This window comes from Hibiscus syriacus, unplaced genomic scaffold (assembly GCF_006381635.1).
Source record: "Hibiscus syriacus cultivar Baekdansim isolate YM2019G1 unplaced genomic scaffold, ASM638163v2 tig00005459_pilon, whole genome shotgun sequence".
Classification (NCBI taxonomy): domain Eukaryota; kingdom Viridiplantae; phylum Streptophyta; class Magnoliopsida; order Malvales; family Malvaceae; genus Hibiscus; species Hibiscus syriacus.
The window spans coordinates 1830115-1847834 of NW_024062058.1; the positions used below are offsets into that span (position 1 = coordinate 1830115).

At 31.6% G+C, this 17720-nt stretch overlaps 2 protein-coding genes and 1 long non-coding RNA gene across 4 annotated transcripts; all 3 read left to right on the forward strand.

Moving 5' to 3' along the window:
* The first annotated feature begins 6231 nt into the window (after positions 1-6231).
* On the forward strand, positions 6232-10437 carry LOC120199627 (transcription factor MYB78-like). 2 transcript variants are annotated; one of them, XM_039200661.1, is made up of 4 exons: positions 6232-6410; positions 6502-6631; positions 6721-7195; positions 10192-10437. In XM_039200661.1, the coding sequence occupies exons 1-4, from the start codon at positions 6257-6259 to the stop codon at positions 10258-10260; spliced, it is 828 nt and encodes a 275-aa protein (XP_039056592.1). In that variant the 5' UTR covers positions 6232-6256; the 3' UTR covers positions 10261-10437. The 2 variants fall into 2 exon arrangements, with proteins under 2 accessions (XP_039056592.1, XP_039056591.1); XM_039200660.1 differs by lacking the exon at positions 10192-10437 and having other exon boundaries at positions 6721-7279.
* Positions 7903-8627, forward strand: LOC120199372 (Golgi apparatus membrane protein-like protein ECHIDNA). The gene is made up of 4 exons (XM_039200472.1): positions 7903-7950; positions 8040-8244; positions 8332-8395; positions 8554-8627. Exons 1-4 carry the CDS (start codon positions 7910-7912, stop codon positions 8625-8627), a joined length of 384 nt encoding a protein of 127 aa, XP_039056403.1. The 5' UTR covers positions 7903-7909.
* Positions 10438-14279: 3842 nt separating the features above from the next.
* Positions 14280-14902, forward strand: LOC120199628. The gene is made up of 3 exons (XR_005523473.1): positions 14280-14339; positions 14489-14634; positions 14708-14902. It is a non-coding gene; the product is annotated as an uncharacterized LOC120199628 (long non-coding RNA).
* Positions 14903-17720: the final 2818 nt, after the last annotated feature.

The following is a 17720-nucleotide window of genomic DNA, read 5'->3' on the forward strand; positions in this document are numbered from 1 at the left end:
TGCCAAAAAAGAAAGAAAATTCCCTAATTTGGGACCGTTCTTTCCCTACTGGAAATTCATGGTTAGCCAGTTCAATCACTTTAATGTTAAATATACAGTCTATATGCGCGCGCGCACAAATATATAAAAGATATAATATGCATTTCTTCTTTCAAAACGAATAGTCCGAACATATAAAGGTGTAAAGCAGGTAAGGTACAAATGAATAATTATATGAAACAAAATGTTCTAGAAGAAGTTGTAGAGTATAAAACACAACTGGAGCTTCTAAAATTACTTTGTGATGAATGCAGTTATTTTTATTAACATGGCAGCTATTTGTCTAACGGTTACGCAGATATCTATGAAAGATTTAAAAATGTTAGAAGCATAAATTCTTTTTTTAAGAGATATATACTAAAATATTTAAATGAGTTGAAATAATTTCAGCCATGTGATATAATCAATTTATTGAATAATTATTAAAAAAAAGGATTAAAACGATATAAAAGATCAAAAAAAAATATTTGAAACTTTTAAACAAATTTTAAACTAATAAATTATTAAAATATTAAAACAAATCATCCTAGAAAACAAAGTATCGTGGAACAAAACATATCTCCTTAAAGCTTACCTCCTTTTTCGTTTTATTTGTAATAAGGAAAAAAATTTATTGGTGTTTGAAAATTTATGAAAGTTCCCATTTATTCAAAGATACGGTCAACTGAATCAATTCTCATGCTTTTAGTTCCATTGACATTTGACCGCCAAATACCCGTGCCTTTTAATTCAACTATTTTTTAGGCCGTTGCCCACTTCGGGTTTTGGCTAAAATTACATGAAAATCAAACAAAAATAAGAAGAGATGAAAATAAATCAGGAGTAATTTTATTCATATTCTAGAATGCAATATGCCTTTCGGATAGATTTGAATGGATTGGGGCACAAACCATCTTATCTCAGTGGTCAAATGAATTATTGTTGTTCATAGATGTCACGGGTTCGAATACCAGCGACTGCAGCATGGTAGTTGAGAGTATTTAGAACATATATTATTTTGTAATCACCGTAGTTTAATCAAAAAAATATTTGAATGGACTGGGATGTCTTGTAATCTGAAGTTTATGGATCTAAAGGAAATTCGCAAGTACTTGGTAAGCAAGCATTCACTTTTACCTTGGATTTCTTTTGACCGAAGGGGATTATGCTTATCTTTGATATACTTGGACACAATAAGTTGACAATCTCGTTTTCCATCTGTAGTCGTTGATTCCATATATATTTTATATATAATATACCTCAAATAAATTATTTACTCTATAGTAAAAAATATATATATTCTTTCAATGTATGATTAATCATTTTGACAGTTATGTCCCAATGTTCAAGATTTAGGTGATATGTACGGCTCTTACTTTCAGTAATTATACATTTGTTAACTGAAGAGACTGAGGAATTTGTTCTTCTTACTTTATTTAATTTGAAGAGAACAGACTCTTAGGTATTTTTCCTATAATATTATTATTTGATAAATTTAGCGTGGATTTAAAATAAAAATCGGTACTTGTCTCGTATGCTGAATATTCATTTTAAAAATATTAATTAAAAGTATTATGGCTTCTTAACTCTATTTGTAAAATTAAAAAAAAATCCACTGTTAATGTATTAAATATTTACTGTTACATACATGCCTAGGGACGTTTGGTTCATATCATCTTACATTTTAGCATAATATTATCGTAAAGATTATGGTTAATCTTATAATTTAAAGATTTGAAAATATAGAGGTAATCTTATTACCCCATTTTATTCGGATAATGCAACATTCCTAAAGCAATCTTTCTTATCATGTGTACATGAATATTCTCTCGATTTTAAAATATGATTTTTTATTCTGATTTGATTTATAAATTAGTTTATATGATTAAAATATTAATTTCTAATTTACATAATATATATTCTCTGATTATCGGTTTTAATATAAAACAAATATGTTTGACTTATATTTTCCTGATTCTATTGGTATTATCTAAAATTGAGTTATTGGGGTACTCCCTCGGATGTGATATGAAGTCTAATATGTTCATCTTCGATCAAATTGGTGATTTACTTAAGGCGATCCTTGGGTAAGCTCTTAAGCCCAATGAGCATTGGGTAAGATCTTATGGATCCTAATTCACCCCCGGCTCGTATATCCAACATTCATAGAGTATGTCCTTATAGACCTAAGGCACTTCCTCAGGTAGGCTCCTACGCTTCGGTCAGGGTAAGTTTTTATCGTCCAAGGTACTCCTTTAAGTTGGATCCTATATCTAATGAGTATAGGATAAGTCCATATGGATGCAGTTTTGGAGAACTGCATATCGGTGTACGGTTGGAGGTTAACTAAGTGGTCTTATGAAAAACTTTACTGTCAATTGCTGAATATTAAAACTTACTCGTATGTTTTATACTGCACTTTTGGAACACACTAAGTTCCCTAGATTACTCCTAGGACTGTAAACGAGCCGAGTCGAGCGAGCTCGACTCGAAAACTCTGAAATAGAGCTCGACTCGACTCGAAAACTCATGAGCATAAAATTTTCAAGCTCAACTCGAACTCAAAATCATGAACTAAAGCTCGTAAAAGCTCGAAATGAAAAAAAAATCTTAAACCTAACTTGATTGAATCCTCAAACTTAAACTCGAACCTAAACCTTAAATACATGAAAACCTTATTCTACATTTAAAAAAAATCAACACATAAAATTTAATATTATTAATAATTTATTATTTTATAAAATCTTAATATATTATATTTTCGAGCTGCTCACGAGTTTTTCGAGTCAAGTATTAAGTAACTCATTTCTGCTCGTTAAGAATTCAAGTCGAGCTCAAGCCAAGTCTATTCGAGTCGAGTATTTATCGAGCTTTGACCGAGACGATCTCAAGTAGCTCGTGATCTGTCTCGTCTCATTGATAGTCATAGTCACTCCCCAAACTTCCCTTTTTTCAGATATTTTTGGATAAACTTTTCGGACTTGACACTTGAAGGATCAACACATTCTATGCAGTGTACTTTGTTGTAATGTTTTCATCATCTAAATTGTCTTTATTTTGGTGACATGTGCCTATATTTTATAAACAATTTTTTAATATTTTTGGTCTAATTTTTCCCATTCATTTTATGTCTTTTTTTATATATTAAATATTTTTTTAAAATTATTATAATGTAATATTTGAACTTTATACATTAATAAAATATAATTAATACATTAAAATTTGAAAATAATATAAAATTAAATTTATTATAAAGAATAAAAATAACAATTTAATAAAATATACTTTTAATTGCTCTAGAAATATCAATCAAATAATAATTTTGATATTGTAATTAAACTAACACACATACTAAATCATAAATAATTTAATATTTTTTGTTATAAAAATAATATTATATTTCGTGATTGAAACGACGTTAATATATTTACTCGTAAGTGGAGAAATGCTTAGCCCCGTAAAAAGGTGGTTAGCATGAACCTAAAAGGTTTAAGGAAAGGAATAATATGAAATCTGGGCATTGAAACCATGGCCCATTAATTTCACATGTTGTAAACCGAAGCTTATGCTGTAAACGAACCGAACGCATACGAACGAATGTATGTTCATGTTCGTTCATTTAATAAATAAATGAACATAAACGAACACGAACATAAACGAACAAATTTTTTTTGTTCATGTTCGTTTATTAAGGAATATAACTTGTTCATGTTCGTTCATTTAATAAATAAACGAACATAAACGAACACGAACATAAATGAATACGAACATAAACGAACATAAACGTTGGAGACCCTATCTTCCATTGTTCTTTCATGAAAAATAGTCGACAATGCAAATCAATCAAATCTACAGTGATAAATAACGTAAGAGCTTATTAGCAGTGATGAAATGTTTGAAGATATCAAATATTTTGATCGATCTTTTAAAGATATTAAATGATTCACACGACTTTAATTTAACGATATAACATTTATCTTAGTGTTCCATGATTACATATGAACAATCATTTTCCGCTATTACACTCTTTTTCAAAAATTGCATAGAAACATTTGTTTTGTTTTCTGGCAAATTCTATATATTTTTCTTTTTACTGATGTTCATATACTTCCGATTTTTACCTTTATCTTCTCATCTATTTCTAGAAAGAAGTATTATGTTTTCTTGAGTTTTAGATGTGAAGATACCCACAATAACTTTACATATCAACTATTAAGTCAAATAAAACAGAGAAAGATGAAAACAGACCTGTAAAACTTCATATTGCACTATAATATAACTTGTTTTGAATCTTTCAGAGATCGTCTCCACTCTCCAGTGAACAATAAGATTTGGGGAAAAAATGGAGAAAATGAATATAAGAGCGAGGTGCCTCACATGTTAACATATTGGATTTAATCTCCAAATAAAATTGGGTTAATTATGGAGTTGGTCATCAGAATATCAGATTAATATTTTTAAGATACTTACAAATTGGTCACCAAAATTGATTTAAGAAGATTGGGTTAAACATAAATGAATGAACATAAACGAACATAATCGAACGAACATAAACGAACATAACCAAACGAACATAATCGAACGTTCACGAACGTAAATGAACGAACGAAACTTATGTTCATGTTTGTTCATTTAATTAAACGAACAAAAAATCTTGTTCATGTTCGTTCATTTAATAAATAAACGTACATAAACGAACTTCTCGCCGCACGATTCATGAACGGTTCGTTGAACGTTCAGTTCATTTACAGGCCTACCGCAGCTTAACACGATGAAACTATAGGATCTCTGATAATAAACAAAGACAACTTGTCGTCGTTATGATCCTAAAAAAAAGGTAAATTTTACTTTTAGTGTATAAATTATCACTTTTGATACGTTTTAGTATCTTAACTTTTATTTTTTTATTGAAATCATATTTAAAGTTTTTTTTTAATTTTATTTTAGTATCCGTTCAAAATTTAACGTTAAATTTTAAATTTTTTTGAAAGTTTAGGTAATAAAATGACCGAAAATGATAGTTTATGTACTAAACACATTAAGGTGTGTTTGTTTTTACTGTGTAAGGTCTGCAAAGCTCTTATGTCTGCGTCGCGCAGACATTTGGCTTCGCAGACCGTTTGTTTTTAGAATACAAAAGCTCTTCTAACGTCTGCGCGAGGTCTTCTTGGTGCAGACATGGTTTTATGTCTTCAAATGTCTTCAAACCTCTTCAAAGAAATTAAAATTATTTAAATCTATTTTAAAATTTATTTTAAAATATGGATTGATTTATTTTAAAATGTGGAAAATTTTATTTTAAAATATGGATTGATTTATTTTAAAATATGGAAAATTTATTTTAAAATATGGATTGATTTATTTTAAAATATAGATTGATTTATTTTAAAATATGGATTGATTTATTTTAAAATATGGATTAATTTATTTTAAAATATGGATTGATTTATTTTAAAATATAGAAAATTTTATTTTAAAATATGGATTGATTTATTTTAAAATATGGATTGATTTATTTTAAAATATGGATTGATTTATTTTAAATTTTGGATTGATTTATTTTAAAAAAATTATTATTGTAGTTGTATGGATTATTTAAATTTCAATATTATAAAACTAAAATTATTTAAATTTCAGTATTGCAAAACTCTTTTAAGTTTAAAAAATCAGTTTATTTATATTTCAGTTTATTTTAGCAGTCTACATACGTTAAAAAATAAACAGTCTTCTTCTTGCAGACTGCAGACTTTTGGTCCACCTCTTCTGCTGCAGATGCCTGCAGATGTGGACCGCAGACTGTAAACCTTTTACCTCTGCAAAAACAAACACCGCCTAAATTTTAAAACGACAGAATACTAAAAATGAAATAAAAACTAAACGTTGGATATAATTATGAAAAAAATTGAAAGTTTAGATACTAAAATATAACAAAACTGATAATTTAGATGTTAAATACGTAGTTTACCCAAAAGAAACACTATCGTTTTTGTACTCCATATTAAAAATGTTTTGCAAAGTTGGGTGCGTGGAAAAATGACGTAGAAAAGTCAGACGGTCAACTTGAAGTCAAATCGGAAACCAATGAGTCGTTGCGCGTTCTAATTTTGAGGGGAAAAAAATACTAACTGCTCAGTGCTGTCTCTATATAAATCCCATCTACTCTTACTAACCTATAGTAAGCAAGCTCATCTCTCTTAGATTCATACCCTTATTTGATTAACCAGTGCTGAGTTCACAAATGGATATTTACGAGAGAGGTTTAGTATCTGAAACTCCACAAACTGACATGGATGTACGGAAAGGTCCATGGACCGAAGAAGAAGACTTGATGCTCAAATCACATGTCAATATTCACGGAGAAGGTCGCTGGAATTCAGTTGCTGTTTTATCAGGTTAATCCATATACAATGTTAAAAACCCCATCGTTTTTAAGTCTTTTTTCTGTATGATTTGTCGTGATACTGACATGATAGATGTGTATAGGATTAAAGAGAAGCGGCAAAAGCTGCAGATTGAGGTGGATGAACAATTTGCGACCCGAACTGAGACGTGGAAACATTAGTCTCCAAGAGCAGCTGCTGATACTTCAACTCCATTCTCGATGGGGCAACAGGTTTTTACTTTTGACTCCCATTTTGGCTTTCATTTCAGATTCAACAAACATGTAATTGATTGACTTGTTGTCTGGTTTTGATGATGAAGATGGTCCAAAATCGCACAACAACTGCCTGGAAGGACCGACAATGAGATTAAGAATTATTGGAGAACGAGAGTCCAGAAACTGGCGAAGCAGCTTCAATGTGACGTTAACAGCAAACAGTTCAGGGACGCCATGCGTTGCGTTTGGATTCCCCGTCTAATTGAAAGAATCGGTGCTTCATCCAGCACCGGCACTGCTACTTTCATGGATAGTATCAGCAGCACTGTCACCGGTCAAATCAGCCATGCAGATACAAAAATGGGGTTGGTCCAAGTTGACCCGAGTGTCTTGCCGGAGTTATCAGGCGCTTCATCAGACTCCCAGGATGCCCAAGTCTCGTTCGTTTCGGACCTGGCGGAATGTTGCAATCCACTCATGAGCGTTTCAGACTACGCGTATAGCTTAGAAAACGGCTCGGGTTTGTGCTCCGAAAATTTAGCAGACACTTGGAATAACGATGATTGGGTTGGATTAGAGGTAACAGATGGTGGAGATTCGATGACGAGTGTGTGGAATGAAGAGAATATTTGGTTTTTAAGACAGCAGCTTTATGACGAATAACTTCGTCTCCACTCACTTACCAAGGTTGTACGGCACCGAACAATTTTTGTAAATCGCTGTGTGTATATATATATAGATTGATATATTGTATTTACTTATTTGTTTAACCTAACTACTGTTGTAAGGGATAGAATTTAGCAAGCTATCAGCTTTCACCTGTCCTGTTTTGGAAATAAAATAGTTGTTTGACCGAAGTTAAGACCCAATTTTTTTTAATACTGTGGCTCAGGCCTAAGATGGTTTTCGAATGGTTTAGTGCATGGTTTATTCTTAGCATAATAGCAAAGGCCTCAGGCCTCAACTAGGTCCATTTTGTCGAAAAACTAACAACGTTTCGTGCGAGAAACAGGGAAATTTTATAGGAGCGAGAAGAGCCATTAGTATAGGCCCTGACCCTTCCTACAGACTTGTTCTCCCTGTTTCCTCTATAATCCATGAAAGGTTCATGAAGAAAGAAGTGTCACAATCTTCGTTGAATATTCATCTCTGTCATGGATCTAAGCCCCGTAAAATTTCATGCCATTTGATTTCTCAAATCATCATTGTTACATTCTGGTTTCTTGGAATTTACGATTTTGTTTTCAACAATGTACATGTCTGTTACATGATTACAGCCCGTAGAAGAAAACTATGCCAACCCCAAAACATGCTTCTTCCACGTGCTCTTCAAGGTGATCACTATAATAATTTTGCTGTTTCAGAGAATAGCTTGATTTGATTTCCCACTAGTACAACCGTTTCGTGTCTCCCATTTTGACAGGCTTCAGCTTTGGCATTTTACATCCTTTCGACACTCTTTGCCGATAGTTTTTGTCATTATCTTTGTCGTCACCGTCGTGCTTGCTGCTCTTGATTTTTGGGTCGTCAAGAACATTAGCGACCGTATCTTAGTCGGGCTAAGGTGGTGGAATGAAATAAACGAGAAAAGTGAGAGCATGTGGAGATTTGAGTGCCTTGACCAAGAGGTTTGTTTATGTACATTAAGGTTACATTTGGTTATCCTATCTGCTGATTTGCAATTCCCTTGTTTGATATTTCCCCACTCTGTGCAGTCGTTAGCCCGCATTAACCAAAAGGATTCCTGGCTATTTTGGTGGACATTGTATCTTAATGCAAGTAATCATTAGGAAAAATCGAATGCAAGTAAAAAGGGTTTCCTGGCTATCTCTTACCTTATTTGTTATTCTTCATGCTGTTGCTTGGGCCATCTTTGGGATATTTTCAATGGCGAGACTTGAAGTTGATTATCTCCTAGTTGTGGGAGTTTGTTTCAGCCTCGCCATCGCCAACATCATCGGATTTACCAAATGTCGTGAAGGTACAAGACTTCCGCCATTTCCGATCATAATAGTCTCGATGCCGTTATAGGATGCTAAAGAGTGATGAGTTATATGCTTATATTATACATAATGGCAGTCATAATTGATTATCTCTGGTGCAGGAAGCTAATTCTCCCCTGCAGTTAATGTCATTTCTATGATCTTAAAAGCTGCTTTTGCTTTTCTCTCTGTAAATTCAGATACCAGGAACAAGATCCAAGCATTTTCCACTAGGACCATTACTTCTCGTTTTTCATCTACACTACAGTCGGCATTTAGCTTGGTGTAAGTTGTATAAGCTGCAAAAATATTTTATCAAATATGTATTCTCCCAGAGATACTGTAATTTTTGTAACGTAATAAATTTCATATCATCAATCAGTATAACAGAAAACTTCTCTTTTTCACCATCTTCACATGCTGCAAACCACGGCAGTATGTAATGATAAAACAAAGACAACTTGCCTTGGAGAAAACTTCATTTTTTCCCTCGTGGACTAATGCTCGGTCTCCATATTTCAAATTCAAATCTTTTGTCCAATTTGTGCTTGTAGGCGACGAATATAAAGATTATGGAAGAGTCAGAGAGTCAAAAGCCGAATAGAAAATTCACAAAAGTCGCCAATTCTACTTTTGGTCACATACATGCTCCCCTTGTTTATCATGATAAAAAAGAATAAAGGGAAATCATTGCTTACTTTTTGTAGTCAACCCCATCTTTGCCGCTCTCTCTATATAATCCTCTCTGCTCTCGTATTCCTTGTAAGTTCATCCTTTATATCTTCAACAATAAACCCAAAGTCTTCATCTTCTCCAAATGGATGCTTACGAGAGTAGTTTCGTATCCGAAACTCCACAAAGTGAAGAAGAGATGGACGTAAGGAAAGGTCCGTGGACCGAAGAAGAGGACTTCACGCTCAAGGCGTATGTTAATCTTCACGGTGAAGGTCGATGGAATTCGGTTGCTCGCTTATCGGGTTTAAAAAGAACCGGTAAAAGCTGCAGATTAAGATGGCTAAACTATTTGAGACCAGAAGTGAGACGTGGGAACATCAGTCTCCAAGAACAACTGTTGATTCTTCAACTCCATTATCGATGGGGCAACAGGTTTTTTTACTTTGAATCCCATTTTTGCTTTTATTTCAAATTCAACAAACATGTGATTGACTTGTTGTCTGGTTTTGATGATGAAGATGGTCGAAAATCGCACAACAACTGCCTGGGAGGACCGACAATGAGATTAAGAACTACTGGAGAACAAGAGTCCAGAAAGAGGCAAAGCAGCTTAAATGTGACGTTAACAGCAAAGATTTCAGGGACGCCATGCGTTGCGTTTGGATTCCCCGTCTAATTGAAAGAATCTGTGCTTCATCGGAATCCCCCTCCGGTCAACCCTCCACCACCGCCTACGGCAACATAACCACGAGCCAGATCAGCTATGAAGATACGAGTGGGTCGGTCCAAGTTGACTCGAGTGTCTTGCCCGAATTATCTGGCACTTCATCAGACGTGTCGAACTACCCGTGTAGCTTGCAAACCAGGTCGGGTTCACGCTCGGAATATTTATGGAACATAGATGGTGGAGAGTCGATGGAGAGTGTGTGGAATGAAGAGAATATTTGGTTCCTAAGACAGCAGCTTTATGACGATGATTTGAATTAACATACCCGACGTAGCATAATATCAAGCCTTGTATTTTAAACATTTTCACCATTTTTTGCTATCAAGTAAGAGTATCTAACGTTAAACACCACAAAATCTGAGGACTTTTGGAATGTAAATGTTTCACGCTACAATATTCAGGTTGACATATGAGCTATAACATTACAGTATATCATGAAAATAATATCATTTGCATTGCTCAACTATGCTAGCTCCTTTTTCCTTTGATTTTTTTTCTTCAAATATATCAATATAAACAATCATCGGATAACTATAAAATTTTTATATTCGATCGAACTGATTCTTAATCAAATTTCAAATGATCAACTATTTTGATTATGTTGATAATCAAATAGGTATACTTTGATTTCATTAAATCTAGTTATAAAATTTAATTGAAATAAGAATTTAAACTATATCTTTTGTTAAATATATATGTTTAATTTTTTCTAATCAAAGTAGTGCTTAAAGTTTTTTCCCTTAATATTTTAAGGTAAATTGTGAAAGTAGTTAAAAATATTTAGAAATAAAAAATGTCACACGTTTATAATTATTTTTTAAAAAACTATTTTTAAAAAGTAGAATTATTAATATTTTAAAAAAAACTCCTATTTAATTCAGTAATTTGAGCTTGTAAACTCAAATTCAAATTCTACCACCGTCACTCTTGATGGACAATCTGTAAATTCTTATGTAAATCCCACTTGATCTTAGGTATGCTCTGGCTTGGACTGAGGAGCCACTCCTAACTTAAATCTTTTTATCGAAAAAAAATCCTATTTTTTAAATCTAAAAAGAATGGTAAAATCCGTTTCAATCCATGTTGTCAATTGTCATGTAGTAGATATGTATTTTCATATTTTCTTTTTTTCATTTTCCACATCTTAACTTTAATAAAAGAATTAGCCCTCGTGAGTGTTATGCAACTTGGGGGTTCTAGATTAGGCATACTATTTTGTACCAAGACTAAACATCTAATAAATTATTTAAAATTTGAGGGGGAAAGAAAATTATTTAGGATAAGGTACACAAATGGTCCCTCAACTATATGATATTATTTTATTAAGTCATTCGGCTATTAAAAGTTATAAAATGATCATCTGATTATAGAGTGTTATTTTGTTGAGTCACTCGACTATTAGAAGTTACAAAATGGTCACCCGACTATTCATTATATACCAAACTCATTCTTTTCCATAAAAAAAATATGTGGTTGTCTAAGCTGGATGTTAATATGATGACTGAGATATTATAGTCGTTTGAGATTCTAGGATCATGTTTTATCCTATCATAGTCAACAGGTTAACATTCAGCTCAGAATACCGTCAAATTTTTAACGAAAATGGAGAGTTTAGAACATAATGAATAGTTGGGTGATCATTTTGTAACTTTTAATAGTCGAGACTCAACAAAGCAACATTTTATAGTCAGAGGATCATTTTATAATTTTTAATAGTTGAAAGGTTTAATAAAGAAATATTATATAGTTAAGGTACCATTTGTGTACTTTACCCAATTATTTATCTGGTAGGATTCGAGCAAAACTGCCATAAACCAAACTTCCCCGCTGAAGTCTAACTACACCGCCGTCCCTTCGCTTTCACACCCTACGAACTTCAAAAATAAAAAGGAATAATATCAAAACTCGTCCCTAGTATTTAAAATAAATAATTATTTTTTTTAAAGTATTTTAACTCTCAATATTTTAGTTTTAATCACAATAAAAAATTAAATAGAATTTACCAAAGGTTAATTATTAATGTCCGTTGCTAATGTGATGTTTGCGCATGTAATTATTTATTGACGTAATAAATATTACGTCATCACCTTTTATGATTAATATATGTCACATCAAAAATTAAACATACGTGAAAATACATATCAACAATTAGTATTGATTATTGGTCAACTAATCATTTCTATTCGAGACAATGATCATCTTTTTTAAAATAAAAACGTTGAAGGTTTGAATTGAGGTCAAAAAGATTATTTAGACAATGTTAAGGGTGAGTTTTGATATCATGCCAAAATAAAAATAAAGGTTTAAATTTTTCAGTGGTCCTTATATTACTTTAATATTTATATTTTATCTTCATACTGTATTTTTATGAAATTGAGTACATATTCTATTTTTATTTGAAAATCTTGATCTCTCTCCTAGTTTTTATTAAATTTCATCGTTAATTGTTAACCCGACAGATGAAAAGACGCAAAATAATTTTTAGTCCTCTATGTTTACAATGGTCATCGTTTTACCCTTAAAAAAGTTATAAATGTAGATGGTTATAAAACTATATTGTTTAATTAAAAATATTTCTTTAAGATTTAGAGTCAAATAGATACAAAATTTAAATATGGAGACTGAATTTATTTTACCCTTTTATAGCTATCAGATCAACAATTAATAGTAGAATCGAATGTAAATTAATAAAGAGATAAAAAAATATGTGTCGTTAATGGTTAAGAAAGATTCAAGATAAATATTATCTTATAATTATTTTAAATTATTAAAAAATATTTATTTCTGTTTAGCTCGTATGTTAAATAAATAAGTACGCATTAATTTACTTGAAAATAAAATATTTTATAATTGACTCTAATATTTATTATGGCATACCAATTATCATTCACAAATGAAATACAGCAGCCGTGTGAAGTCTACCAAGTAAACGTTTGAGTGGGGGGGGGGGGAATCGAATTTTCCTGTTCAAGGACTTCTTTTTCTATCACCAATGCTGTTCAAGGACTTCTTTTTCTATCACCAATGCTGTCACCGCTTACGTTAGCAATGATTATTTTGTTTGTACCCACTTCACACACAAAATTTAAATTGTTAATATATATGTGTCTACCCTAAAAGATAATTATAGATAAGATATTGACATTGATCACTTATATTCTTAAAAATTGAAGAATATAATTAGATATTCTCAATAAAACCTGTAAATTATAATTGTCACCTAAACATATGGAAAAATAACGTTTGTGATCTTATCATGCTTGGATGAACTTCGTGTTGGAATGAGATCAAAGCTAATATGTAAAAATAATGTTCGTGATCTTTTCATGCTTGGTAAGAATGGTGTACTTGACATTTATTGTTTAGACAATAAATGTGAATTAGCATAATTATAATAAATTTTAAATCTTTAGATATGTTTGATTTGTAGAGTGTAATTATTTTTTAATTTCATGTCATGCTTGACTGCACAAATTGTAACCTGCCTCTGATCTTACCGTGGAACCTCTCGAATAGAAGGAATTTGATTTTGCATGAAGGTTCGCTCTACTCTGTGCTGATATGCTATTGCTTCCAACAAGTCCCTTCTCTTGTCGTATATAAGAGTCGTGTCTTCGCAATCAATGCAGTTAAACCATGTTGATCACTGGTCCAAGATGCTCAAGATTAATGTTGCTCGCTATGCTTTATTGCTTTCCACTCCCTCTTATTATACATATTTCTCCTCATAGACGATTCGGTAAACGAGTTATAAAAGAATAAACAATCGAGCTTTCAATGAACTTAAAAAATCACTCTATATTCAACTGAACATAAACAAATCGAGCATACATTTGTTTGTGTTCATTCGTTTATTAAATGAACATAAAAGTTTTATTCATAGTAGTTTATTGAACTAAATAAAGTAGATTGGGATGCAGACTCTATACATACATAGATACATGTATATGTGTGTTTGTGTGTTTGATGAATAAAAGATTAAAATTGAGTTTCATGGATCTAACTTTGCACGTCTTGAACTCTTGGGAGTTTTGTTCAAACAAGAAAAGAGTAGTGCAGGCAACTGTCAAATGGCGGTCCATGCTATGGTTTAAGGTTGGCTTCTTAATTATTTTTTAAATTCTCTTCAGATCACATGACAGTGGCTTCCTTTCACAAGCTCTGCCCGAAAGGGTGACTTGCAACTTTACCACTGGGTAAAATCTCTGTTTCTAGATAAAACTTCCCCTTAAGTAAGTGTGTATTTTTAAAGGTCTTAAGTATCTCTTATTCCTTTCAGGTGAGAGTCGTAAATGGCTCTCCACCGACAGGGGATTATTCCTTCGCTAAGTATAACAAGGTGTGCATAGTTTTTTTATATTCTTTTGCCTGTCTATATTTATTACAAACTACTTGATGCTATATCTATTTTCCTTTATCATTTTGCTTTTATGCATTTGTTTGTTCATGCAATTGAGCATGTTTGTCTGTTTGTCTGGTGTGGTGCAGTCTGTTGATGTTATCAGAAACAGACATGAGGAGTATGAAAAACATTTAACTGACCCTGCATGTATCAACATGAGGAGATTGAACGCAAGCGTGCTTTCTCAATGGTCCTCTCTCAAACAAAACACCAAGAGCGGAAAGATGCTGAGGTGCATAATTTTTTCTTTGGAACATTTTACTGCTGTTTATCATGTGATTTTCCCTTCTTTTATTTGCGTATAGGCTTGCTGGATCATCTCGAGTTCTTCACCGGTCTATTGTTTTATTCTGCTGGTTCTTGCTGAAGCAAAAAAGAATAGGTGAGTCACGTATGGCTGCATGGGCATGTATCATCTGAACAAGCTGCTATTGTGGCAGTTGCAATTGTCATTGCTGGATTCTAAATATTATGTCTCTTAATGTCACTTCAATTTTTAATCGAAGCCTAAAGGGTTCAGATTTCCATCTTGATTTGATACTTGATAGTCACATGATGTTGTATGCTTGAATTGGAATACAGCTAGAAACCGTAGGGTTCTGTGTGTTTTTTTCAACACGAGTATGCTAATTTGTGATTTTGGTCATTGTAAGAATACCCTGTTTTATTACTTTTAATAATCATCAATTTAGGCTGAAATATATTTGTTTCATTAAAGGCATATTTCAAAAAATGAATCTTGTAAATTGAATTATAATTTTTGAAAAATAATTGCTATTTAATTATAATAAATTATATTATTCACTCCACTATAAATTGATAAAAATAATGAACGAATCGGGGAAATAATTCACGAAAACTACATAAAAAATTATTTTATAAAGATTGGCCTTTTTTTCGTAAGTTATAATTATTTTTACTTAAATTAAACAACAACAAAATAAATAAAAAATTTAAATCGATAACAATAAAACGAACCCACCTTAAATATAAAATTTACTTATTTAATTATTTGAAATTCTTAAAAAATGATGGAAAATCCGGAGATGGCCACTAGCAAATTAACTGTAGCTGTTAGACTGGAATCAAAGTGAAAAGAGCACATAAAATACCGGAAAACCCCAATGGCTTAAAGTTCATTTCCTGCCCTCGTAACTTCTAGTAAGGATGTAAATGAGACGAGATAGATCGCGAGCTATTCGAGATCGACTCGGTCAAAGCTCGATCAATACTCGAATCGAATGAACTTGACTCGAGCTTGAATTCGACTCGAATTCTTAACGAACTAAAATCAGCTACTTAATACTCGACTCGAAAAGCTCGCGAGCTACTCGAAAAAAATGTTATATTATAATTTTATATTTTTTAAATTTACATTATTAAAAATACATTATTGATAATTATAAAATTTTAAAAATATATTAAAAATTCTATAATACAACTATACTCAAATTTTAATTTTTTTAAATTAAGTTGATTTTTTTTCAACTTTTTATTAGAGCTTTATGATTCAAAGTTTCAAACAGCAACAATATTCAGTAGTTAGAATATCACGCTTCACGCAACCTTGAACTCACTATGAACTTTTTGTTTTCAAGCTTTCATCGGAAGTGGTAGCGACCATTAATAGTTGGTCGTCGTTACTGTCATTTGCCAACCGTTTTTAATCACCGTCTTATTTCTCTCTTCTTTTTTTTTAATTTTTAGGGTTTAAACTCTTATCTCTCTTAGTCTTCTTTTTTAAATTCTTCATTGATGGGTTAGAGTATTGGCAATAGCTTATCGTCGTATTCACTCGTAGGTCTCTATGATCAATCGTCGTTTGTGGTTGTCTTCATTTGGAAACCCCAATTTTCAGTTCTACAAAATATAACTTATTTTTTTAGGATTCATTGTTTACAGTGGTAAAATATTATTATATAAATGGAGGTATGTACAAATATTATTAGATTGAGGCTTGGGACAACTAAATAGGAACAAAATAAACATTATTTGTAGAGTTTAGTTTGAGGTTTAAATAGAAATAAAGGAAATGTTATTTGTAAAGCTAAGCCTATTCGCTGTAACCCTTTAAATACTAAATTCAGAATCAATGAACCATCAAAATAATAATAATTAGCATAAATTACTAAGCATGTAAAGATTAAAACTAAATTGTATGTTTATGTTACGAATACCTAGAAATGATTAAGCGAAATTATGATTAAGTTGGTTTGTATAATGAGGTTCGATTAAAAAAAATATTTATTATTTTTTATTATTTATTATGAGTTTGTTTATCTTTAAATAAATATTCCTTTAAATTTTTATTTATATTGTCATTTGTTTTTTTAGATGTCTAGTGAACCACAAAGTTCTTCAACACCCATTGGTGTTTCAAGAGTTGAAGAGTTTTTAATGAATGTTGATGATGAACATAACAGAGATAATGTTCTTAATGAAGAAGAAGAGTGCAATATAGAAGCTTCTGAACCTGCTGTTGACACCACAACAAAAGAAGTTGAGGTTGAAAATCCTTTCCAAGCCTTTAAGAGACCAAGAAGATCAAAGGTGTGGAATGATTTCTTAGAACCTGAAATCATAAACGAACAATGTAAAGTAAGGTGTAAGTATTGCAAACATCCTCTTTTTGTCTTGAAATCTAAGAGCAATTCTCATTTGAAACGACATTTGGATACTTGCATAAAGAAGTCAATATTCTTTAAGAAACAACAGTTAATTAATTTATTACCGTCTAATTCAAGCATTGATACGAATCAATCTGGATTTGTTAGTGCTTTACATGATGGTAAAATTGACATGTTGAACATGAGAGAGGCTATAGCTCATTGGATCACAGTGCATGAACATCCTTTTAGTATTGTGGAGGAGGAAGGATTTAATTTGATGATAAAACGAAGAATGTCACAATGGACTAGTGTTTCTCGAGTTACTATAAGAAATGACTCATTCAAAGTTTATGAGTTTGAGAAGAAAAAGTTAAAAGCTTTGTTGAAAAAAGCGGATCGAATTAGCTTGACTACAAATTTGTGGAAATCTAAGCCACAAAAAATTGAATACATGGTTCTAACAGCTCATTTTGTGGATCTTGATTGAAAGCTTCAAAAGCGGGTACTCAATTTTGTTAATTTGCCGCCTCCAAGAAAAGGTGCTAATATTGCTGATTGCATTTTAACATGTTTAAAGGAGTGAGAAATTGAAGACAAGTAAGTGTGCTTATATTATTTTTATTTTAATATACTTATTAATTAGTAGTATTTGTCTTTTTGTTATGATTATATAATACTAAAATATTTTTATTTGTTTTTTTTATAGGTT